Below are 24,436 nucleotides of genomic sequence, written 5' to 3'. Positions count from 1 at the left end.
GCCTGAGTAAGTGCTTCAGAGGCTTAGGTGGAGACAGCAACAGCCAAGGTCCCTTGAAACCAGCTCTGTAAGTGGAAGGCCCCTGAACGATGTTCTGGTCCACACCCCTTTCCCCATTGTATGGATTGAAAATCCAAGGCCAGACCAGGGCCCTCCCGCTGCACTGGGAGGTTGGGGGCAGGCAAGCAGGCCCCAGTCAGGCTGGCCAGACACACACAAGGGCTGCTCTGTGGCATTCAGAGAGCATGTTTATTTACAAAGCGCTTTACAAACATCAGCTTATGCCTCCCCACAGCCCCCTGCGAGGTAGGTCAGTAGTCGTATCTACAGTTTACAGATGGGGAAATTGAGGCACGGAATGGGGGTGTGGCCTGCCCCATTTTAAAGAGACCTTCCCACCCACCCATCAAAACATAAAATAAACAAAAAAGCATTGATCCTCCATCCCAAAATATACCTTCTTTCTGCAAACCCTAGGGGTGGTGAGCACCCCTGATTCAACAGCACCTCAGTGAGCAGCCCGACCAGAAGCCACAGGGACCTCGATCCCAGGGGCTGTCATTCAGCCTTGCAGACTGTCACCAACCCAGGCTGAGCAGGAGCCCAGCCAATGAGGCCTGAAAGTTATAGGCAGAGGGGGCTTCATTCTGCTGACACTGGGTCGAGCCGGGAAGGGACCCCACACAGGACAGGGTAAGGATGGGCAGATCCTGGTTCAGGGAAGCTCAGAGCACATTCAGGGAAGCAGAAATGGGGAGGCGGGTCATGAGCAAAATATCCCCGGGGCTGCAGGGAGGCAGCGGGTGGAGAAGGCAGCTGAAGCTCCCCGTGGGAGGACCAGTCTGATGTGCCCCCTGGCAAATCAAGGCAGAGTCCAGTCTCCCCAGGACCCTCCGGGGCTGGGCCATTTGGGATGCTAGACGCCAAGCCCCAGTGCACCCTCTACCCGTGTCGAGCCAAGCTGGTTGGAAACCCTGCCCTGGCACTTGCTCTACAGGCCTCACTCATCTCTGCCAAGGGCCAGATGCGGTCCAGGGGCTTGGGCCTGGGTCCCCCAGAGCTGGCAGTTCTAAGCCCGTCACTCTGCCAGGCAGCACCAGGCCTCTCAGCAGGCCTGCAGGACCCCACCGCGGCAGGCTGGGCGGCAGTCTTGCTAAGCTCCTCCTTGGCCGGCAGTCTGTCCACGGACGTGCTGAAAGGCCCTGCCCGCAGTGGAAGGGGGCGCCAGGATGGCCCAGCAGCCACTCCGCTGCTTTCGCTGTGGGGGCTGCGGCTGAGCAGAGCTGGGGGAGCAGGTCTTCCTCCTCAGTCCGGGATGGTGGGCCTGGCCCTGAGTGCGCCGCGGGTGCCCCAGGCCAGGGGCCCCTGCTATCTTGACTCCAGCCCCTCCAGGTACTCCAGGGCCACATCATAGCAGAAGTGGTACTGATCCTGGGGAGAGGGAGAGAAGCAATCAGCAGCCTGGTCCCTGTCTAGTACTGGGGAGAGGGGGAGAAGGGGAGAAATGGCGGTGACGTTTTGGCATCACGGGACTAGAACCCAAGGCCCAACTGTGGGGGCCAATGATGGGAAAGCGGTGCTGAGGGGCCTGGCCGGGCATGGACCCGGAAGTTGGAAGTGGCTGGGCAAGGGGTCTGTGGCCCCTCACCAGGGTCTCCACCATATTGGGTTTGTAGTTCCTAAGCGTTTTGGCAGCAAAGAAAACGTCCACCAGGCTGTGACAGCGGATCATCTCCAGGACAGTGGCGCAGGCGCAGAAGGTGCCGCTGCGGCCGCCCCCATTTCTAAAGGAGAGAAACAGGAGATCTCGGGTTGGGCTTGCAGGGCAGAGCCAACTCAAAGGTGAAGGGCAGGGCCAGGGAACCCAGAAGGGAGGGGCCCGGGAACTCACGAGAGAGGGGCGGGGCCAGGGAACTCACGAGGGAGGGGCGGGGCCAGGGAACCCCAGAAGGGAGGGGCCAAGGAACCCAGAAGGGAGGAGTCAGGGAGCCTAGAGGTGAGCAGCCAGAGAGAATGTTAAGGGGGCGGAGTCAGAGTATAAAAGCCTAGCATCCAAAGCATAAGGTATCTAGGAAGACAGACCCTCCAGGAGAAACAGAGCAGGTTCTGAGAGAAAGGCGGCTTGGCACACTCCAGGAGAAAGACACTGAGACAAAGCCAGTGACTGAGGAAGGCTGCAGGGCAGCAAGCAAAAAACCAGAGAGCAGGACGCAAAGCAAACACTGAGGACGCCAGTCACCCCCAGTAACACAGACACAGCCCCAAAACGCACAGATACTCTCCCAGTCAAACCCGCAGCCTCTCACACGGAGACCCTACCATTCCCCCCAGTCCCCAGCCCTGTCCTTCCTCTGTTCCCTGTGATCCGGGGTGTGGGGTTCCTCTTGGGAGATGGGGCACAGACCAGGCCCTCCATCCCCTTCTCGAGGGGTGTGTCCCATTAGAACCAAAGGCCCTCAAGGGCCAGGCCCTGCCTGACTCAGCTTCCTGTCCCTGCATCCTGTGTGCCCAGCGTGGCACAGGGAAGGGTCAGTAAGTGCTGAAAGCATGGAAAAGTGGGGGGCAAAAGAGTGACTGCACCCAGACATGTGTGAATAAATGAATTTGTGAATGAAGCATGTGAACGAATGAATGAAAAAAGCTACATGCATGCAGGCATGAACAAAGACCAGAATTCTGCTGGTTTGAAAAGTGTATTACCGTATCATGGGCCAGACTACCCTGACAGGACTCTCTCTAATTAAATGGGCAAAGTCAAACATCACACAGAGGCCACTGGGCAGGTGTTCAGGTTTGAGTCCAAACCCTGGGAAGTGACTGGGCCCCTCCTTGGAAGGCAGGGCCAGCCTCGCCTGCTGGGCAGAGTCCAGCCCGCGCTGTCTGGGAGCTCCGGGTTTGGGCGCCAGCCCCGAGGCCCTCTCTCTAGCACTGACCCCTGCCCCTGGCCCCGTGGGGCCCTGACCCCTCCTCCCGCCTGAGGGAGGGCCGGCACTCACAGGCAGTGCACCACGGTGCGCCCGTCCCCGCTCTCCGCCTGCCACTTGTCCACCGCGGCCAGCAGGTGCAAGAAGGCCTTCTTGGAGTCCGGCGTGTCCCGGTACGCTGACCAGCGCAGGAACTGGAAGTGTCGCACCAGCAGGTGCCCCTCCTGCAGCTGGGGGTCCAGGCAGTCAGCCAGGGGACACGGTGCCAGGGGTTCCGCGGCCCCCTGGGGACCTCAAGAGGGTCAGGCAAGGCCACCCATCCCCCACCCAGTTCTCACCCTGGGGCTCCCAGATCACTCACCCGAGATACGTTCTGCACCCGGAAAACACGGGCCACCAAGTCCTCGTTCACTGTGCCCGACACGAACTCCACCTCCATGAGGCCATACTGCTGCCGGCCTGGCTCCGGCCAGTACTGCAGGCACGGCTGGGAGCACGGGCAGGGGGAGGGGAGGGGAGCTGAGCCGAGCTGAGCAGAGCCAGCTGGGCCGCTGCCGCTCACACCCACCCCCAGAGCTCCATGCTTGCCCGGGGCCCACCACTCACTCCAGACTCACCTTCAGTACCCGCCCCCCCTACATCCCACCGCTCACCCATCAGACCGCAGTGCACACCCGCCCCAGTGCGTTTGTACTGACACACTCAGGTCAGCCGGGGCAAACCCTCTGTAGAGGGTACACTGACTGCCGTGCCGCTGGACAGCTCCACCCAACACACTCACGAGCACACACACCCTCGTGGGGCTACCTTCTTCCACAGACAGGCCTCAGATCACCCCCACCCACCCCAGCACCCTCGCCCCGTGGCCTTATCTCTTGTTGCCTCCAGCATCAGCTCACAGACGTGGGGTGTCCCTGTGCTGTGACACAGCTCAGCACCACCACTCCTGCCCCAGGACCCCTCCAAGGCGTCAGGGTCCTAAGTGTACCCCCCTCCAGGCCACAGAATCAAGACAGTGGAGGAACAGAGGAGGTGCAGCTCCACACACATACATACACGGGCAGTTGGTCCGAGACCCCAGCTTCTAGCAGCCTTTAGCAAGGCTCTGCCTTCTCTGGGTCCCCATTTCTCCATCTGTGAAATGGTCCCCAGGCCCCTCCCAGACAACACCATGCTCCATCTGCCTCCCTCTCTGACCATGAAGAGAGGACACTACCTTCCTCTTCTGCCTGGGGGCCTGGCAACAACTTGCATTCAGGCCTTTGCACATGCTGCTCCTGTCCATGCATCACTGTTCCCCACCTCTTCACCAACTGACTCCACCCTTCCTACACATCTCAGTTCTGATGTTACCTCCTCCAGGAAGCCCTCCCTGATACATCATCCTCCAGGCTCCTGTGCGTCCCTGTGCCAGCTCCATGACAGCCCTCTCCCTCTGCTATCACAATCAGTTTTTGAACCTGCTTTCCCCTGGACCGTGAGCTCCGGGAGGGGCCATGTGTTTTTCTGTCTCCCCACCCAGCTGACAGGGAGTGGCCCGTGAGGAAAGGTGGTTGAATGAATGAGCAAACGGGTGACCAGGGAATGACATCTGTGTAAGCCTCCATCTGGGTCCCTCCCCTCTGTCTTGGCAAGGCCAGGTCCTTGCCACATGGGATTCCCTGCCCAGGTGCTACGGCCCATTATCCTGCAGTCCTAGGACATTTATACCAAGTGCCTGACTTGCAAAGAACCCGGTTAACAATCTTCCCCAGGCAACCATTAAGAGGCTGTGATGCTCATTTTACAGTAAATCCTCCTGGCCTCCTGGGATGGGGACCTGGGGAGAGCCAGGGTTCAGAGATCTAGAGGAGATGGTCACGCAGGATGGAAGCCTGGGCGTCTGTACTTCCCAGGAGTTCCAGCTTTGGGAGCCCCGAAAGGAAATGAGGGTAACTGCCCCTAGGCTGGGATCACTGCCAGTGTCTGGACCAACCTCAGAAGCGACTGTCACCCTCATCGTCTTCATCCCTGCCATGTACTGAGCACCTGCTATGTGCCAGGCATGATGCAGGGCTAAGCACATGTCTCACATGGTCCTGACAAGAACCCCTGAGAGAACAGGTGCTGTGATGGTCCCCATTTCATAGAGAAGGAAGCTGAGGCTCGAAGAGGTAGATTAACTTACCCTAGATCAAACAGTCAGAAAGTAAGGAGGCTGGAAATTGACTCTCCCCATGGTGGGCAGTTAGTTGTGCAACTGAAAAAGCGGAGGCTCTGGAAGGAGGCAGCCCAGGGTAGGAGGCACAGCTCTGCCACTTTCCAGCTGTGTGACCTTGGAGAAGTCACTTCACCTCTCTGGGTCTTAATTTTCTCACCTGAAGCCCTTAAGTGCAAAGCCAAGTCCCTGGCATGCATCAGGTGCTCCCTAAACAGCAGCTATTTTCCTCCAGCCTGAGCCTTGTTTTACAGAGGAGGAAACCGAAGCTCTGGGAGGGAGCAGGACATGTCTAAGGTCACTCAGCAAGTAGGTGGCAGAGCTGGAACCCAACCCCTGAGTTTTAAGATGTGCCCTTGAACACACTGAGGTCCTGGGCTGCAGGCAGCCAGCCTGCCCAGCCAGCGGGGCCCTCACCCAGGCGGAGTTGGACTGGTGCAGCTGGTTGAGCATGACGATGGAGGTGCACCCGTAGTCGTAGACCAGCCGCCAGAAGTCGGGTGTGGTGCTCTGCAGCGGGTGCAGGGTCACGATGAAGGCTGCGCTCCGTGTGTAGCTCTGCAGGGAAACCAGGACTCAGCGCCCCTGACACCGCTGAGCCTTTGCCACAGGCTATCCTCCTGCCCCATCCACCACAACTCTGCCCCAAAAGAACGAGGCTGCCTCCAGGGGCCCACTTGGGAGGTTGGCCAGCACACTGAGGCCTGAGTTGACAGGGTGAGCTCCCAGGCCTCTAATGCCCAAGCCCATGGCCCCCAGGAGCTAAACAGCAAAAGGTTCCCAATGGGTGGCAATGGGAATTTGGGCAAGGTAGGCAGAGGCTGGCCAAGCTTGCTCCCTGCCTCAGGGCCTTTGCACCTGCTATTCCTGTTGCCATGAACAAATTTTCCAAGTGTATACATGGCTCTCTCCCTCACTTCTTTCTGGTCTTTGCTTACCTTCACCTCTTCAAAGAAGCCCTCCTTACCAATTCATCAAAAATAGCTACATATGCAGGACTTCCCTGGTGGTTAAGACTCTGTGCTCCCAATGCAGGGGGCCCAGGTTCTATCCCAGTCAGGGAACTAGATCCTGCATGCTGCAGCTAAAGCTCCTGCATGCCTCACCCACATGCCACAACTAAGACCCAGCGCAGCCATAAATAAATAATAAGCAAATGTTTTTTTAAAAAATAGCCACGTACATACCCCAAAACCCACATTAAATACTTCTGCTGGTTGTTTTCTGTAGAAATTACCAGCGACTGACATTCCATTGCATATTTGTTTGTTGACTGTCTCAACCCATCTCCCCAAATACAAGGTTCAGGAGAGTGGAGATTTCAAGGTGTGGCCTGTGCCCAGAACTTTGTAGGGATCCAACAAATATTTTTAAATAAATAAACATCTAGGTCCCTTCCAACTCCATGGATAAAAGGTCTGAGACCCCAACCCAGGACCCCAGACCAGTGACAGGCACTGACTCTGTTCCCCTCTCCTCACCTCGCCGCACCAGGTGCGCTGGCACCAGCCTTTCCCCCTTTCAGTGCTCCAGCCCCAAGTCTCCTCCTAGTGCCCTGCCTTGTCCCCCTGGTACCATGTCCCCCTCCCTCTCCTGATGCTCTCTTCCAACCCCCTTCCCAGGACTCACTGAAGGCTCCCTGACTGGCAGCTATCAAGGCCAGGCCTAGCCAGACTCCAAAACTCAGGCCTGGGCACCCAGTGGAGCTCCCTGAAGACTTAACCACCCACAACAGACCCCAGGTGGCCCCGAGATTAGCTCACCTCAACCCAAGCATCAGGGCCTCCTGGCTCATGAGCCCCGGGCTCTGCATGGCTGGGATCAGGTGTGGGAGGTATCACAGCCCCAGGGAAGCTTCTCCACCTGACACGCCCATTCCCACCCAGGGCCAGGGAGCCCAACGTGACGCTGTCCAGCTCGGAGCCTCTCAGGACCTCAGAGAGCCTCCTCTCCAACCCCGCACGCGCAGATAGGCACACTGAGGCCAAAGAGTAAGCTGAGAAGGGGGCCACAGATTCCTATATCCCCATCCAAACCTTGGTGGCACCCTGTGCCACCTCCCTAGGACGCTGGCCCCCTCTCTCTTCACTCCGTTCAAGGAAGGGAGCCTCGCTCGAGGGCGGGAGCTGCTCCCCCTCTTACCTTCAGCTCATTCCAGGAAGCCCCTGGGAAGCAAGTGTGGGAGCTTTCCCTCTTTAAAGAAGCCCCGCTGTCCCCTGCACGGTCATGCCAAGGGGCTCTGGCCAGGAACCAGGCCAAAAAGTCCCATATCCCTCGTCCCTGCTGTGGGGGAACCTCCCTCCCCACATCTCTCATTTCCACGTGGAGGGACGTCCAGCGGTGACACACCTGGCCTCGGCCCACCTTCGTGCACGCCTCCCACGGGCAAGTTTGGAACAAGGCCCGAGTGCGCTCAGCTCGGCCCCCTCCCCTCTTTTTCCAGGCCAGCCTGTCCTCAGAAGGTGTGCTTTCAACTGCTGCTGCTCCCTGCCACCCGCAAAGGCCTGTCCCTGATGGGGGGTTGGAGGGCGAGGGTGGCTGTGGCTGGACAGCCGTGTGTCCGGGAGGACAGGTCTGCCTGCCTGAGGTGTAAAGGACTAGCTGGTCCACTTAGCCCCATAGCTGAAGTCACATCCTCCAGTGTCACCAGTTTTCTTAAAACGGTAACATTTTACCTCCACCTGTCTGTCCCCTGCACCTCCCTCAACTGGTTCCAGTGTGGGAAGGAACGGGGGGACACTCACAGACTCATCGCCCTCAGGCAGCAGCACTCTGCACTTATTCACTGGGCCCTAAAGCCCCTGCTCTGCTTGCAATGCCCAACAAAGGAGGTGGAGCCCCCTGAGCTGAGAGCAGGCGAAGGGGCTCCTAAACAGCTCCTGAGCCCTCAGACCTCAGCCAGGCTGGGCCCAGGGAATAAGTCACTACTCCAGGCCAGGTCCTGGGCAGGCTCTGGCTCGATGACCCCCGGACAAGCTCCCCTGGCTCCAGATACCAAATCTCAAGTCCCAACCCCAAACCCTCCCAGCCTCCCCAGCCAAGACCCTCGAATCACTCATCCTACCCCAGGCTCTGCTGTGCCTGACGCTGGAGACAGCCCTGCCTGAACTCCACCACCCAGACTCAGGTCAAGGGTAATACCTGAGGGGGAGCACCAGCTTGAGTGCCCTGAAAGGAAGATCCTTGGGGGGGGAGGAGGACCACACAATGGGCCTGGTCTCAAAAAAGGCAGAGGGTCCCCTTAATCAGAGCCCTCAGCTCTGCCCCCCTGGCTCCTGGACCTTCCCAGATGCTGCTGGGTGGGAGAGTCCCAGAGCCCACCCCACCCCCACGCCCTCACGTCGGTTAGGGCTGCGTTGATGTAGTTGTTGGGGTCCCCGTCGGTGGAGATGAGGAAGGGCAGGCAGCGGTCAGGTGGCAGGACGTCCATGCTGCGGTTCTTGTCCCGGTTCCGAGGCAGCAGGGCGATGCTGCACTCCTCCACGTCCAGCGGCGGCGTGACCGAGTTCAGCGTCTGCAAGGAGAGGGGAGAGGAAAGGAAGGGCACGTCCCATGTTTGTGGGGCCTCCTCCCAGCCCCATGAGGGAGACAGGGCTGGGTTATCAGGCCCATTTTATGGATGGAGAAACTGAGGTCCAGAGAAAAGGGAGAGAGCGAGGGATCCAGGCTCCCTGTCTCCAGGCTGCACAGTGCCCGGACAGAGCTCTGGAGACCGCAGTCAGCCTCCTCACCACCTGTGTAACTTTAAACAAGGAGCTATATCCCTCAGCCTCATTTTCCCTCAACTGTAAAATGGGATAATAACATGCCTACCTTAAGGGGCTGCTGGGAAGATAAGTGAGATAATGCCAACATGCACAGCCTTCAATACACAGCAGACGCCATGAGGATCATTACCAGGTGCTTGCAAGGAGCTAAGCCCTGAAACCCCACATCTTCCACAAAGCTTGCCCAGCAGCAAGCCAGGGACTCTGGGTCACCTCCCCTACCCTCCTGCCTCATGCCTCAGGCATCCTCATTTGCGGGGTCTCCGTTTCTTCCTCTTGTTCTTGGGGCTCCCTAACAGGGAACCCAGTCTCTCATGATCCTCAGGGCTTGATATCCTTCTCCAGGAATCAGAGAGAGCATTTCCTGTGACATCACTCTGTGCCAGTCCTAGAGCACCAGGCACCCGGCATGTACCACTGAACCCTCAAGGGAACCCTGGAGTGGACAGAACTTCTGGGGTCTCTCCCTACCCAGTGACCACGCTCAAACTTCTCTGGAGAACCAGCCTTCTCCCATCTCAGTCATGTGATATGGTGAGACCAACCCCACCCCCAGAACCAGGCCTAAGCCAATCAATGTGCTCCATCTCTCTGGTCCCAGCAATCAGCTCAGAAATGGGCACGAGATTCTGGTTAGGACTTTTACTGGGGCTGTTGGGAGCAGAAAGTGCCCTCTTCCAGAGTCTTCTGACAGCAAAGATGACATAAGCCTGGCACTGTTAGGGGCCAGGGTGTGAGTCTGAGAATGAAGCCAAAACCAGAAGAAAGCAGAACCAAAAATGGACAGAGACTAAATCTTGGCAACATCATTTGAGCCCCTGGATCCAGCCATAACTGAAGCTGCACTATCCTCAGACTTTTCAGTTACAAGAGCCATTGAGTTGGATGTTCATCACTCACAACAAAAAGAATCCTAATGACTACAAAGACTGCAAGGACGATATTAACTATCTTCCTTTTCTGGGTAAGAAAACTGAGGCTTAGAGAGGTAAGGTGATTTGTTCAAGGTTATTCACAGCTTTTAACTAGGTAAGCAAGGATTTGAACCCAGGTTTATCTGACTTCAAAGATTGGACTCTTAATTTCTTGGATGCATTAGCTCTTCCACTGTCTCTAAGTCCTTCCTAGTAACCCAGCTCTGTCCATCCTGCTTGGCCCTTGATAACTTCTACAGCACTGAGGGCCTCCTAATAACACACACACACACACACACACACACACACGCACTCACACACTCACCCACTCACAAACCACACCTATACACACACACTCATGCCTCACCTGGAACTCCTCCCGCAGCTGGGAGGAATTACTCTGGGGGTCAATGCGGATCATCTCCTTGTAGGTGGCCTTGAATTCGCTGACAGGGATGGTGGTCTCCCCACACAGGCAGGCCTCCAGGATTGCATCGTGGATGAAGATGTACTGCTCCTGGAACAGGAGACAAAAATATGAGGAACCAGGAGGGGAGCAAAAGCTAGAGACTTTTCTCCCCTTAAGCTCGTGTTTGAGGCTGGGGTGCTCTGAGGTAGAGTCCAACCACATGTTACTATAGGTTGGACCCACTGTATTCGAAACAATCTTCATTGATGTTTGCTCACTTATCTCATATTTCAACCCCATAATAACCATACGAAAGGCTCTGAAGGTGAGGGCACAGCCCAGGGTCACACATCTAGTGAGGAGACAAACCCTATAAGCATTATGTCTTGACTGTAGAACCTAGGACCTTGGCCCAGTGCTGTTTAACCTCACCCAGCTGAACACAGTGGAGCTGAGTTTGGGAAGACCCTACGAGGCTGACAGGCCAAGTTCAGGGATGGGAAAACAAGGGGAGATCCTAGGACACCCTTCTGACACACTCCACCAGCTTCAGGCTCCTGCACGAGGGACTCCTGTCCTGGAGGGGAAGTGGGGAGAGGGCTGCACACCCACCTCCGTCTGGATCATGTTGACACGCCGGGAGCAGAGGGTCTTCACACAGTTATAAATGTCCACGACGCCCTCACACTCCGCCATGTCCAGCATCACATCCAGAACGATGTAGCAACCTGTGCGCCCGGTGCCCGCACTGGGAAGAGAGTGGCCCGGGCCCAGTCAGGGCCTTGGGGAGGGAGTCCGGGACCAAGCAGAAGAGAAGGGGGGGCCTGGAGCCCCTGGCCATACCTACACCACCCAGGGGATGGGGGACACAGGAGGAGCCAGGGACAAGGCTGTTGGAAGAGTTTCCGTGAAATGTGACAGAGGACAGAGTGGGGACTGAGCCTTGGGGAAGGAGAGGAAAGAAAGGGTAGGGAGAATGCAGATGCAAAACCAGCCCAACTTAGCAGCTATGAATGGGGGAGAGGAACAAAGGTGATGCTCAGAGAACATTAATCTAAGAATGTTCTGGCCTCCTGGATGTCCTGAAATCTCCTACACATCCTTCAAAGCCCCGCACCTCAAACCCACTCACATACTCAGTGGAGCCTCCAACAGATGTCATGCTTTTGAGTTCCCAGCGCAATTTGGGTGGACTTTTATCAAAACGCCCTTCCCGCTCCATGGTCATTGTTTATGTGGCTGTCTCCCTAACCGACTGGGAGCGCCTCGAGAGCTGGGATGGGTCAGACCCATCTCTGGGATCCTCACATTCGGCACCAGGTTGAGCACAGTTGAGAGGAGGGGAGAAGAGGACAAAGATGACACCAAGATCTCAAGCTTGAAAATGGCCGTAGCAAAGTGTCAGCCAGGACACACAGCCACTGGATCTCCTGTACACCACTGCTGGGGGCTTGTTAGTGCAACCACTTCAGAAAACTGCAGTATCTAGTAAGGCTGAACACTCACATAGAGCCATTCCACTCCTATGCACATACCTCTGAGGAATGCGTGTGTGTGAGTACGCACGCACGCACCAAAAGACGTAATAAAATGTCCTTAGCAGCACTATTCACAATAGCTCAAAGCTGGAAACCACCCAAATGCCTATTCACAGCAGAACAGATAAAGACCTGTGGTTTATTCACCCAGTGGACTAGGATATAATATGGGCGAACCTTATAAACACAAGGTTAATTTAAGGGAAAGTCGGACTCCAAAGAGCACCTGATGTATGATTCCATTTATACAAAGTTCAAAAGCATGCAAGATATGGTCAGAAGTCAGAATAGTGATCACTCTGGAAGGGAGGAGCGGGGTACAGACCAGAAGGGGACTCCAGGGGCTTCTGGGTGCTGTTTATGTTCTGTTTCTTGATCTGAGTAGTACTAGGTACCTCACAGTGAATTTGTGAAAATTCCAGAAGTTATATAGGCACTGATTGTTTGTGTGCTTTGCTTTAAGTATATTTTACATCAGTAAAGTTTTATTCTGAAAAGATTATCTTGAAGAGTCCTAATGAGATCAAAGGGAAGCTGGTTTGGGAGTGGCAGGGCAGGGAGAGGAATGAGCCTGCCCTGTGGGCCATCTGGAAGCTGATGAGAATCCAAGCAGAAGAGCCAGGACAAGATACAGAGGCCAAGGGCTTGTGGGCCCTGGGGACTCCCCAAAGCCACAGGGTCAGAGGCTAAGCTGTCCCAGGGGATTGGGGGCACAGAAACAGGACAGGACACTGGCCCCCACTTAAGAGGCAAGAGGAAGACGTGGAGACCGCAGAGCAGAGAGAGGAACGGCAACTGAGGTCACAGGGGCCAACCAAGGCGGGAGCTGGGAAGGGAAGGAGTGGAGGTCAAAGCTGCAGAGGGCGTGAAGGCCGAGGGGAGAGGAAAGCCCACTGGGTTTGGAGGAGAGAAGGTGAAGTCCCCCCCAGCACCTGGGCCAAACCTAGCACACAGGTGTGCCACGCACACATGCTCAAAGGAAGCAAATGGAACTCGATCCGGCCTGGCACCTCACCAACTCCTCACCCCCTCCATGTCTCCAGTGCCTTCTGGGCATCTGGGCAAAGGGCCTCCCCAGGTCTTGGAGAGCAGATGAGGGTGCCAAGCCCAGAGCCAAAGCTCAAAGGGCAAAGGGCCCCTGGAGGTCATTCTCCCCTGTCCTCTGTCTCTGAGAAGGATGCACCCAAGCCCAGTTTCCTTTGGGGACCTCGAACAACCCCGTCCCCTGCCCCTCTTCTCCCTGGGCTACCCAGCACCCCACCTGCAGTGGATGACAATGGGCCCAGCGTCCGGGGGCGTGGAGGCCTTCACGCGCCGGATGAAGGCCAGCAGCCCCGTGGCGTGGTAGGGGACGCCGTGCTCCGGCCACGCCGTGAAGTGGAACTGGCGGACCTCGTGGCGGGCAGAGTAGCCTCTCTGGGAAGACAAGAGTACTAACAGTCAGAGTCCCTGCTGGCGTCTATCAGACACTTGCTGTGTGCCAGGCACTGGGGTGAGCATCTCACTGCTGGACTCGGTTCACCTCAATGAGACTCACGAGGTGGGTATTAGTGACTCATTGTACAAGCAAGAAGACTAAGGCTCGAAAGAAGAGAAAGCACTTGCCCGAGGTTAGACAGACAGATATTATGCAGAAGTTGGGCTGAGATCTGCCTGATGCCAAACCTGGGCCAGCAGTCATCCACCTCTACCACGTCTGTTACACAATAGCCCCAGGAGACCATTTTGACTCTCCGGGTCTAAGTTCAAAAGGGGAAAAACTATCTTTCCTCTGAGGATTTTACAAATGATCAAATGGGACCATGGACAGGAAGACCTGGCCATCCCTGGCCCTGTGACCTTTCAGGGTGATGTAACCACTCTGAGCCTCACTTTCCTTATCTGCAAAATGGGGCTAATGGCAAACACCGAACCCCCCAGAGCTTTCCAGAGCTGAAACATTACGTGTAACGGGCTTAGCACAGCACCCAGCACAAAACAGGACCGGCACCTGGCTGCGACCTTCATCATCCTCATCGTCTCGACTTCCTCTTGGAGTCACCAGCAAAGACGGCTACCTTTCCACCCGTCCGTGGTGCTCCCGGCAGCTACAGAGCAGCTGCCCTGCTGGGTATGCAGAAGTGCCCTCCCCATACTCCACTCCTGGGCTGGGGGAGGTGGGCTCTGCCCCACCTCTCAGGGACCCCGGGAGGGACCCCAGGACAACAGGAGACTCACCCGCTCCAGGGCGAAGCTGCGCACGACATACTCGGCTAGAGTCTCCGTCTTCACCAGTGTGATCTTGATGTCCCCGTACATGTCCGAGTCCTCTGGCCAGTACCGCGAGCATTTCACCTGGAGGCCCCACGGGGAAGGCTCAGTGGGCTCTTCGCTGCCCGCTGGCCCGCCACGCCCCTCCCCCAAGGCCCCGCTTACCCTGCCCACCTCCACCAGCTTGGTGATCATGACAATGCTGGCACAGTGCTCCTGCCACACCATGCGCCAGAAGTCGTAGACCATCTCTGGCTTTGGCCCTGGGGGTGCAGAGGGTGCTTGTTCCTGAGGCCAGGTCTCCACCCAGGCCGAGCACACGGCTGCCCTGCACCACCACCCCAGGCCAGGGGACCCCTGAGCCCCAACAGGGGCTTCATGTTCCCCCCACAGACACCCCACCAACTGCCAACTCATGCCAGCTGGGCCCTGAGGGGGTGGGTATTATTAGGGAGGGCCTGCCTGGAATGCAGGAGGCAGAGCTGGACGGCCACGGCACAAGGCTTCAGGCAGGATGGACAGATGGACAGCTGAGGGGGAAGACGCAGCCAGGGGGACTGAGGCAGCCCCCAGACTGAGGGGCACAATCCCCACCCACGAGGACTGGGCCTGGCTGGCCCTTGTGCAGACAGGCAGCTGGATCAGGAGGTACAGGTGGACGGCGGACAGCGGGGAGACACGCACACAAAGAGGTGCAGAGACACATGGCCGGGTTCCAGAGACCCAGCCGGAGAGTGGGGTTCAGACAGACAGAGAGACAGAGGGGAGGCAGACAGGGAGGCAGGCAGATCAGCAGGGAAGGCAGGAAGGCAGGCAGAGGGCACTCAGCACACTGTGGGGCCCATGGGCGGAGGTGCCAGGTACCTTGAGTGGCTATGAAGTGGTTTGACCTGTGGTAACCCTGGAACAGGAGAAGAGGGCGTGTTAAGACCCCAAGGAGCAGCCCCTCACGCGCTCAGGCCCCCCTGCCCTCCTCTCCCAGAAGCTGCACACACACCCCCAGGGAACTGCCCCACCCTCCTGGCCAGGGTGGCCCTGTCCTCCCAGTCCCCAAGTAAGGAAGGAAGTACAGCTTGGACACCAGTGTCTTAGGTGTAAACCCATCTTTGCTATGTGACCCTATGGAGGACACGACTCCTTTATGGGCCTAGAGGGTCTCCCCATTCACAAACTGGAGATAATTATTCACAATCTGCTTACAACCCGGCTGCTGTTTGGAGACACATAAACTGCAGGGTGACCCTGCCCTGGTCCTAAAGCCCCAGAGATGCTAAGCAACCCCAGACCCCAGGCTGGGTCTTGTCAGCTATCCCCGCCCCTCTCAGGGCAACCAGAACGGGCAATGCCCCTCCCCACTGGCCAGGCACCCAGAGCTTGGTGGGGGCCAGATGAAGGCTTCGGGTTAGGAGCACAAGAGCCACAGGAGTTGCTCATGGCCCTTAGATAAAATGTTTCTTTAAATCTTTAAAATCAATAATAATAATAATAATAAATAATTAAAATAATTATTTATTAAAATAATAATAAATTTTGAGGCCCTATCATGGTCACATACTGTGTTAAGCACTTTACCTACATTATCTTCCACAAAAGAGGCCAAGAGCTACTTTGTCCGCCATCCCCAGAGCCCTCAGGCTGAGAAGTGGAACCAGCCAGACTCCATTCCCGCCCTGGGGCCTTCACACCCATGAGGTCCTGCCCACACAAGACACCCAGGGAATCAATGCAGACGACACAGGATAGGTAAGAAGTACTGCAGGGCCAGTGCAAGAGAAACAACCAAGCTGGGCCACTGGCCTCAAGTTCACACCCTCAGCACAGCACCCAGCAAATCCTCTGGCCCTGAGGGCTTCCCAGGCCCAACAGGCCCTGGAGTCAGACTGCCAGAGTTCAAATCCCTGCTCTACACAGCTCTTGCTACGTGTGTGCCCTTGGGCAAATCCTTTACTTCTTCTCTAGGTCTGTATTTTCGCATCTATAAAATAGAACTATTTATAGTATTTACCTCCTTGGGCTTTTGTGAGGAGTAAATAGTTACATACATCAAGGGTTAAGTACTGGCTTTGTGCTTGGCACCATGGCACCCCTGAAGATCCAAATGGTGTGAATGTCAAGAATTCCTGGGCTGACAGTGATTTATGACAGGGGCTAAGACTCTGAGTCTTGGGTCAAGTTGACCAGGGTCTCTGTTACAGCTCTGTCAAAGTAGAAGCTGGGTGATTCTAGGCACTAAGCAGGCACTTCTCAGCCTTTAACGTGCACTCAGATCTCCTGGAGGTCTTTTTAAAAGGCAGATTCAGATTCAGAAGGTCTGGAGCAGGGTTCGGGACTGTGCATTTCCAACCAGATCCCAGGTGGTGCCCAGGCTGGGCTGCAAAACACACTCTGAGTAGCCAGGCTCTCTAAGCCTCTGTTCTCCTCCAGAAAATGAGGATAATAGCAAGACATGCACCTCAAAGAGTCTGCTGTATACCTACACGTTCCCGCGAAAATGACCAAAACATAGTCACAGTTACCAAGAACGAAAAGCTCCCAGAGTCCCTCAGCCCTCACTACGGGACCCTCTCTGGGTCTAGCCTAATTCCCACTTGCTGTCTCCCCAGCCACGGCCTCTCCTCAGGGGAGCTGCTGGGCAACTGGGGTCAGAGGGGGACCCAGCAGAGGTGCTGCCAGCGCTGCCCTCCACCCCCAGCCTTCGTCAAGCTGGGAACCAGCTACTCCACCCATGACCAGTTTGCCTGAGAATCTCATGTGAGGGCCAGGGTCTCTTCTGATTCATCCATCTCTGTCCCTCCAGTGCCCAGCACAGCGCCGGCACTCAGTCGCTAGTCAGTACATACAGCAAACTGCTGAACAAGTTTTCAGACAGATAGCCTTCAATATCTGCATGTTAACTTTTTAATTGCATACGTGCATTATTGCACAATTATATCACACAGAGCACAGTGAGATGGAAAGTTTTCAATGATCAGATGTTAAAGGAAGACAAGGAGACCACCTTGAGCATACCCACTTTAGAGACCTGGATTAGAGAGCAGAGGTCCTCACATTCCAGGCATCAGCATGTCCTAGGAGCCTGCTCCCAGCACAGACACCCACCCCTCCCTGGCGCCTCTGAGTAGGTGGAGCTAGAGGACTGACCATTTGCACTGTGGGCAAGACCCCCAGGGAATCCTAATGCCCCCAAAGGGAGACAGCCACGGTCTCATGAAAGGGTGGAGGGCTCAGGCTGGGTCTGAGCTAATCCAGAGTCTCGGGGCTGTGAGTAAGCCACTCCGCCTTTCTAAGCCTCAGTTTTCTTATTTGCCAAATGTAGGTCCCAACCTTGCAGAGTGTGGTAAAGATGACATAAGGTGCCTGAGGTGCCTGGCACAGAGCAGGTGCCCAGTCAAGGACACTCCTGTTAACAGGCATTTGAAGATGTATTAAGCCAAGTCTCCTCAGGGCATTTCGCAAGAGTCTGACAACAACTAAATGAGTGGCATAGTGTGATATATGGAGGTTGAGATGTAAAGTCTAACAATCTATATGTTCATCACCTTCTAATGGGGCACTAGGGCTGAGTACATCCACTGCCTTCTGTGGGCCTAATATTCCACTTAAGTTTAGGAACTTTACAAATCAACTGTTTAAACAAACTCAGAATAAGGCAGAGGGTGTCTAGGAGCACATCTGGGATAACCGCCATCTCCAGCAGATGCAACAGTGGAGACTTTATACTTTATATATTAGGTATCTCCGTGTTGTCTGAAAGTCTAATAATGAATTGTATTTTTGCAATCATAAAAAAGCAAGAAATATATTTGTAAAAGGAAAAAGGAGATAAAATAGACAAGGTATCCAAAAAAGAAAACAATCCCATCAGGGATCAACTATTATGAAAATAACATAAAAGTCAAAGCAGAGGATTGCTATATGAATTGTTTTCTTTGGGTTGTTTAAAACTCTTAAAGGGCCCAAACACAGCACAATTTTTGAAAATAAAATACCCAAACTGCTCCTCCAAAATAAAACATTCAAATTAGGGCTAACATTGAGGGCAAAGTGGTGTGGGTTGAGTTTCAAGCAAAACTGATCACAAAATAAATAAAATTTAAAAAAAAAAAAAAAACTGATCACAAAGGGATTTGAACACCAGGGAAACTAGTATTTAAGGGGACTGCCCCGGGCCACCCTTGCTTCCTTGAGGGCCCTGACCCCCAAGCAGCGGAAACAGGGCACCCAAGGCAGCTCCTCCCGTCCCACCCCTCCCAGGCCCGCAAAAGGTGTGGCTAGTGAGGACTCATCGGGCATGGGGGGCCGGGGACAGGGTGACAGAAGGGGTGGCCGGTGAAGAACAGGGCCTGGAGAGGCACCCCAACACTGCCGGCCCAGCTCAGGGCAGAGGAGAGGGAGGGAATGGGTTACAACAGGGACCGTGTGGCATCTGAAGCCCTGGGCAGCCCCTTGCCAGGCTGCTGAAACAGACGGTTGGTGCTGGACGTGCGCGTGGAGGGGAAGGAGGACAGAGACAGAGAGAGAGACAGCCAGAGACTGTGAGAGAGTCTGAGACGCAGCCGGTCAGACAGACAGGAGGAGGAGGAGGAGGAGGAGGAGAGGGGGAGAGAGATACTTACTTCACGGTTTATCCGAATCTTAATGATTCCAGTGAGGGAACAGTACAAAGCAAAAGAGACAGATATTAGGCCAGAGGCAGATGGAGGCGGACGGAGCACAGGAGTGGCCAGAATGGGTGATGGGAGTAGGGGAGGCAGAGCAGAGACGGGTTGTCCAGGCTGGGCAAGAGAGGGGGAGGGGCAGGTCCCTGCCGGGGCCTAAGGAGAAGCCAACTAGGACCTTGAGGAGACCAAGGCAAGCCCCCTGTCACCAAAGCTGCCCAAGTCTGAGAGGCACGGCCAGGCCAGGCCTGTACCCCAGCCAGGGGAGAGGATGGGAGGTAAGGGAGAAGGCCAGGAATTCTGGAAAACATGGGGTAGCGCATCTGGCCACCAGGAGGGAGTGAAGAAGAAGGAGAGGAAGGGTCACCTCTAGAGTCCCTGACTACACCCCACCCCCAGACACACACCTCCTCCACCTCCGGCCAGTCATGCTGCTCCTCCCTGGGCCATCCTTCCCTTCCCTCTCCAGCCACCCAAAGCCAGCGCAAGCCCTCTGCCTCCATGCTGCCTGCCATGGCTAACCCTGGCCCTGCCACCACCTTGCTGTGTGATGCTGAGAAAGTCATTCCTCTTTTCTGGCCTGTGATCTCCCACCTAACCTGACTTTATTTTACTTGTCTGTTCACCTGTCTCCCCAGCTAGAATCTCCATGGTCAAGGAAAGCAGGGGCTGTGTCTGCTTGCTCACTGCTGTATCCCTGCGGCCCAGCACAATGCCTGCCACACAGGAGGTGCACAAAATACATCTAACGAATGAACGAATGATACTCTGCCAAGCTTGGCTTCCTGAGGCCGGGGAGTCTGATCAGGGTCCCCGGGCCTGTCCTGTCTCACCCTCATCCACACCTGGGGAGCAGACGCATCACCTCTTCTTCACACCCAAGCCCAGGCCCCTGGCTGCCTGCCCTGTCCCGGGCCCCTCCCTCTGGTCCAGCCCGACCGGTTGCTGCTGTGGCTGGCAGGACAGCCTCGTGGTGAGCAGCAAAGGCTTTGGAGACCCTGACAGACTGAGATTTGAATCCCTTCTTGACCACTCACTAGCTGTGTGACCTGGGAAAAGGAGCTTCACCTCTCTGAGCCCCCGTTTCCTCCCCTGTAGAGTGAGGCCACAATACTAACCACGGCACAGGGTAGTTGTAGGGATTATACAAAATTAATTGTTTGAAATACACTGCTTAGCACAGTGCTTGGCACACAGTACATGCTCAAGAAACCTGAGTTATTATTCTTACAGTACCATCCTGATCATGGTCAAACACTTTTAATGACTGCAGGGAGCCCCTAAGAAAAAGCCCAGATTCCTCAGGCTGCCCCCGGAGGAATCACAGCCCAGCCCCTGCCTGCTTCAGCCTCCCTGTGTATCCTGAGGACCCCACCCCCAGCCTCTTGGCCCCTCACTGAGAGGGGAGCCTTCCTCGCATCTAGGCCTAGCTGTCTGCCCTCTTCCCTCTAATCTGCTTCACGGATACCCCTCCCCACACACATCTCTCAGGCCAACTCCAGCTGCAGGAAGCCCTGATGACGGGTGCGGCCCACTCTGCCCTCCCCTCGGCTGAGCTCCCCGACCCCGACGGCAGGAGGCGGGGCGCTCAGAGCCCAGCCGCGCGAACCCCCACTTACTCCCTGCCGGCTCCCGCCCGCCGGGACAGGGAGCCTGGAGCGGGCAGGGCCGGGCGGCAGAGGGGACAGGGCGAGGCACTCACGTCTATGTAGTTGGCGTTGATGTCGTCGGCGTCGGGGGCTCCCAGCATCGGGTGCAGCTTCACGCGGTGCCGATCATCTGGAAACACACAGCAGGTGGCCATGGGGTGGGCAGGGGCTGAACTGGGGAGCCCAGGGCTGGGGCTGCGGGGGAGGCTTCCTGGAGGCCAGAGGTGGGGCACAGGCAGAGCAGCCAGGGAACCTAGAGGCTCCGCCAGTAGCCCCTTGGGACTGCTGGAGGCCGGGCAGGCCAGGGGTTAGAGTCTGGGCTGCAGCGTCAAGGAGGCCCGAGGTCCTGTGCTGCTCAGGCAAGTATTAGCTGTGTGACCTTGGGCAGGGGGCTTAACCTCCCAAGCCTCGGTTTCCTTGTCTGTAAACTGGGGTTTCTACTACATCCCACTTCACAGGGCTACTGAGAGGACTGAGTGAGATAACAGGCGTGACGCTCAGCACATGGCCTGGCACGCACCAGGCCCTCAACAGGCAGCTCACTCTGCTGTTTCTCTGCTTCCTGTTCCCTCCCACCCACCCTCTCTCCCACCCACTCCAGACCCCAGGCCCGCCCGCAGGACTCACAGGCAGGCACGGGCTCCTGCCGGCCGCCCTTGACCTTGTCTTTCTTCTTTGTAGCATCCCAGCCTTCAAAGAAGCTCTGCCAGAAGCGGAAGTGGTGGTTAGTGGCGGAGGGAAGACCCTCCCCTCATAAGAGCCTTATCCCCTCAACAGGATGGGGGTGGGACCACGATAAGGACCCGGCTCAGGGTTAAACTTGGGGCCTGAAATAAAGCATATCCCTTTATAAGTGAGGGACTGAGTCCAAATCCCTGGTCAGGGAACTAGATCCCATGTGCCACAACTAAGAGCCCACATGCTGCAACTAAAAGATCCCGTGGGCGGCAACTAAGACCCGGCACAGCCAAATAAATAAATAAATAAATAAATAAATAAACAAAATAAGCTGCAGGGGGATGAGAAAAGAGGGGAAAAGAGGGTTCAAGGTCAGAGACTCTTTTTTTTTTTTGCCGCACCACAGGGCATGTGGATTCCCTGACTAGGGATCGAACCCATGCCCCCTGCAGTGGAAATGCAGTCTTAACCACTGGACCACCAGGTAAGTCCCCAGAGACATTTTAGAATGAGGGTCACGTTTAGGGCAAATCCAGGTTTGAGCTAAGAAGGTAAAGGTGAGGGTCAAATTAAGTCCAGGTGGAGGTAGGATGGGATTCAAGTCAGAGTTCAAACGGAGCTTAGGATGACAGTCAGGGTCAAAGTCAGACCACGGTTTAGGTTAGAGGTCAGGGTCAGTGTTGGTGGTCAGGTTCACATGAGGGATAGAATCAGGATCCCAGCAGGGTCCAGATGGAGACTGAGATAAGATTCAAGGTCAGACTTCAAGTCAGGGTTAGGATGAGAGTAAGAAACCAGGTCAATCTGAGACTAGGATCAAGGTCAAGGTCAAAAATTAAGTTGAGTTGGGGGCGGTCAGAGCATGGGTCCACCCAGGGCTGGGCTGAGGGCTGCCAGAGTCCACAGTGAGGAGGAACCAGGCAAGGTCCTGGCGAGGGGTCCTGGCTGGACTGGGGCACCTCGTGCACCTCATACTCCTGCTTGAAGCCGTAGCCCTCCGCCGTCTTCATCTGGTTGATGTGCTGCAGAAGGTCGGCCACACGCACCGCGGGATGCAGCTGCCCCGTGTGGTACGGGGAGCCCTTCCGGCCACACGGACGCCGCGGTGATCCCCCCAGGAGGCTGCTGGCCTCAGTGACCCCACCACTGCGCTGGTCTCCTGCAGTCAGAGAAAGGGAAAGGGGTTTCTAATACGCACAGGCCCCAGCGGGGGGAACCCCACGTGGACTCAGGGGCCGCGGGAGGGAAGGGAGCACGGCCAGGGTGGAGGACACCTGAGTTGTTTGCTGGAGCCAAGCAGCTGGCTGGGCCCGCCCTGTGTGACCCTAGGTGAGCCCCTTCCCTGCTGCATCGGTTTTCCCATCTGTAAAATAAGGGGATTGGTTCACGTGACCCCCAAGGGTCCTTCTGGCTCAGCCTTGCCGGCTGTTATCCCGCGGTCCCCTCACCCTCCTGGGCTCCCCTGCGGGGCCCACCCCTCTGTGACTTCACCCGCTGCCTGCAGGGGGCAGTGCTCAGCAGAGCCCATGACATCCCTCCTTCCTCCCCTTCTTCCAGGGAACAATCTGGAACACTGACAACTCCCAGCAATCACCCCATTCAAAGACAAGCAGTCCCGAAATTAGCTGCTGCCGCCACACCCTCCGCACATTCACGGGAAGCCCCTGAATAGAGGCGTTTCTCCTGCGCAAGCATTTCCATTGTCAGCCTGTGCGGAGGCTGAGCCCACGGGGAACAGGTGGAGAGGTTCACAGTGCCCCACACCCCGGGAAACTGTCCCCTCCCCCAGACCACCACTCCCTGGCTCTGCTGGTCAGCATCCCCAAGGACATCCCACCCTGGTCCCTAGAGCAGGTCCTGGGATTGAGAAACACCCCTGCTCAGCCACACCCAGCTTCCGACACTCACACAATCGCACACACTCAACACTCATTCCCTCTTCCTAGCCTGGGTGAGGTGCAGGGGTTTATTCTCTGTATGTACCACCACTGTTCTCTACCCAGCTCTGAGCTGGCGGGGCGGGTGGGGAACTCCCGGCAAGACCTGGATGCCAGCCCTTCCCTTCCCTGTGCCTTCACACATGCTTTTCCTCTGCTTCAAACACTCCCCCCTTTATGCCTGGTGATCTCATATTCATCCTTCAGGTCTGAGCCAAAATGACCTTTCTTGGGGAGCCTTGTCCAGTGCCTGGCCTCTTACCCCTAGTCATGACCACCAGACAGAATGAATGCAGAACTGGGACCGACACCACCGACCCCTCCCCTATGCAGCTCTACTTCCTCAAACTCCAATCTCTGCCTCTTCAAATCAGGGGGACCTCAGGCCCTGCTTGGGTTCCCCTTCCTGTGCCAAGGTTTGAAAACTGCCTCCAGGTAGAAAGGCCAGAGCAGGCAGGGCTCACCTCATTTGTTTCTCTTCTCTCAGGAATCACAGTCTCGAGCTGCCTGGTGCCCAGTGTCCAAAAACAACTGTTTCACGTATTTTATCCAGATCTGTAGTTGCTTACAGCTGGAGGGCAAGCCACGTGCCAGTTACACAGTCGTGGTCAAATGACCCAAACCCTTAATTTTTCAGACAGGGAAACTGAGATCCAAAGAGGAGAGATCTGCCTAATGTGATGGTGGCCCACGTGTGTTCCAGAAAGCACTGTTGTGCCAGATGACTCAATGGCACTCCATCAAAAAGAAGAGGAGGAGGATGAGGAAGGGTTCTATGTTTTAAAGGAATCTGTGAAAATCTGGTTTAAACAAAAATAAGTAGGTTTTATTTTCCCTGTTAAACCCCTCAGGGCTTCTAACAAGGTAATGCATACTGTAAATCTCCAAGAGATGCATGGACATGGCAAGGTTTCATCTCCGTCCTTCACCATGGAAAGCTTGTTTGTTTCATGAAGCATCCTCAGGGAAACACAGTGTAATCTGGAGATTAAGAGACAGGCTCTGGAGTCAGACAGGCCTCAGATCAAATCCCAGCTCTGCATGTGAACTTGGGGATGTTACTTACTCGCCAGAAATTCCCCTTTTCATATGACAAATGAAGATGAAAACTGTTACTATCCAATATGACGATATAAATATTCAGTAAGATTATGTGTCTAATGCACCCAGCCCAGGGCCTGGCACATGAGCACCTGTAGATGGGGCTGTTGACATGATTCAGAGTTTCCAGGAGAGAGAGGATGCCCTCGAGTCCCAGAAAGCCAGGGCAGTTAGTTGATAAGAGGCGGCCTTTCTGTCTTGGTCCTTCTCCACTGTAGGATCTTCGTCCAAGACCCAATATTCTAAAAAGCATCTATAACAAGCACACAAGTCAAGGGCAAAGATTTCAAGAAAAAAAAAGATTTCTGCTGGCTCGAAGAACTCGGAGACTAAGGGGTCCTGAGTGTTCTTCGTGGAAACCATGCCAACAGCTCCACAGAGAGCTCTCCAGGTGAAGAATCCACCAGCTCATCC

General features: G+C 55.8%; 1 protein-coding gene across 9 annotated transcripts in view; it reads right to left on the bottom strand.

Moving 5' to 3' along the window:
* Positions 1–230: 230 nt before the first annotated feature.
* Positions 231–24,436, bottom strand: part of PTPRU (protein tyrosine phosphatase receptor type U) — an 81,563-nt gene continuing 57,357 nt past the window's right edge. The window contains exons 16-30 of one of the 9 annotated variants that reach the window (XM_057702966.1): positions 21,944–22,143; positions 20,934–21,009; positions 20,360–20,436; positions 14,864–14,900; positions 14,165–14,262; positions 13,967–14,083; positions 13,011–13,165; positions 10,824–10,959; positions 10,170–10,319; positions 8,462–8,635; positions 5,539–5,679; positions 3,286–3,411; positions 2,997–3,154; positions 1,649–1,784; positions 231–1,431 (exon numbers count right to left, since the gene is read on the bottom strand). In XM_057702966.1, the coding sequence (XP_057558949.1) occupies positions 1,369–1,431; positions 1,649–1,784; positions 2,997–3,154; positions 3,286–3,411; positions 5,539–5,679; positions 8,462–8,635; positions 10,170–10,319; positions 10,824–10,959; positions 13,011–13,165; positions 13,967–14,083; positions 14,165–14,262; positions 14,864–14,900; positions 20,360–20,436; positions 20,934–21,009; positions 21,944–22,143 (1,844 nt within the window). In that variant the 3' untranslated portion in view covers positions 231–1,368. Of the gene's footprint in view, positions 1,432–1,648; positions 1,785–2,996; positions 3,155–3,285; positions 3,412–5,538; positions 5,680–8,461; positions 8,636–10,169; positions 10,320–10,823; positions 10,960–13,010; positions 13,166–13,966; positions 14,263–14,863; positions 14,901–20,359; positions 20,437–20,933; positions 21,010–21,943; positions 22,144–24,436 lie in introns of all 9 variants that reach the window. The other 8 variants (XM_057702971.1, XM_057702990.1, XM_057702980.1 and 5 more) reach the window with 8 other exon arrangements.

Source organism: Hippopotamus amphibius, chromosome 1 (genome assembly GCF_030028045.1).
Source record: "Hippopotamus amphibius kiboko isolate mHipAmp2 chromosome 1, mHipAmp2.hap2, whole genome shotgun sequence".
NCBI classification, from domain to species: Eukaryota; Metazoa; Chordata; class Mammalia; order Artiodactyla; family Hippopotamidae; genus Hippopotamus; species Hippopotamus amphibius.
Note: the sequence above shows the minus strand (reverse complement) of the source record. Positions and strands in the feature narration are given on the sequence as shown.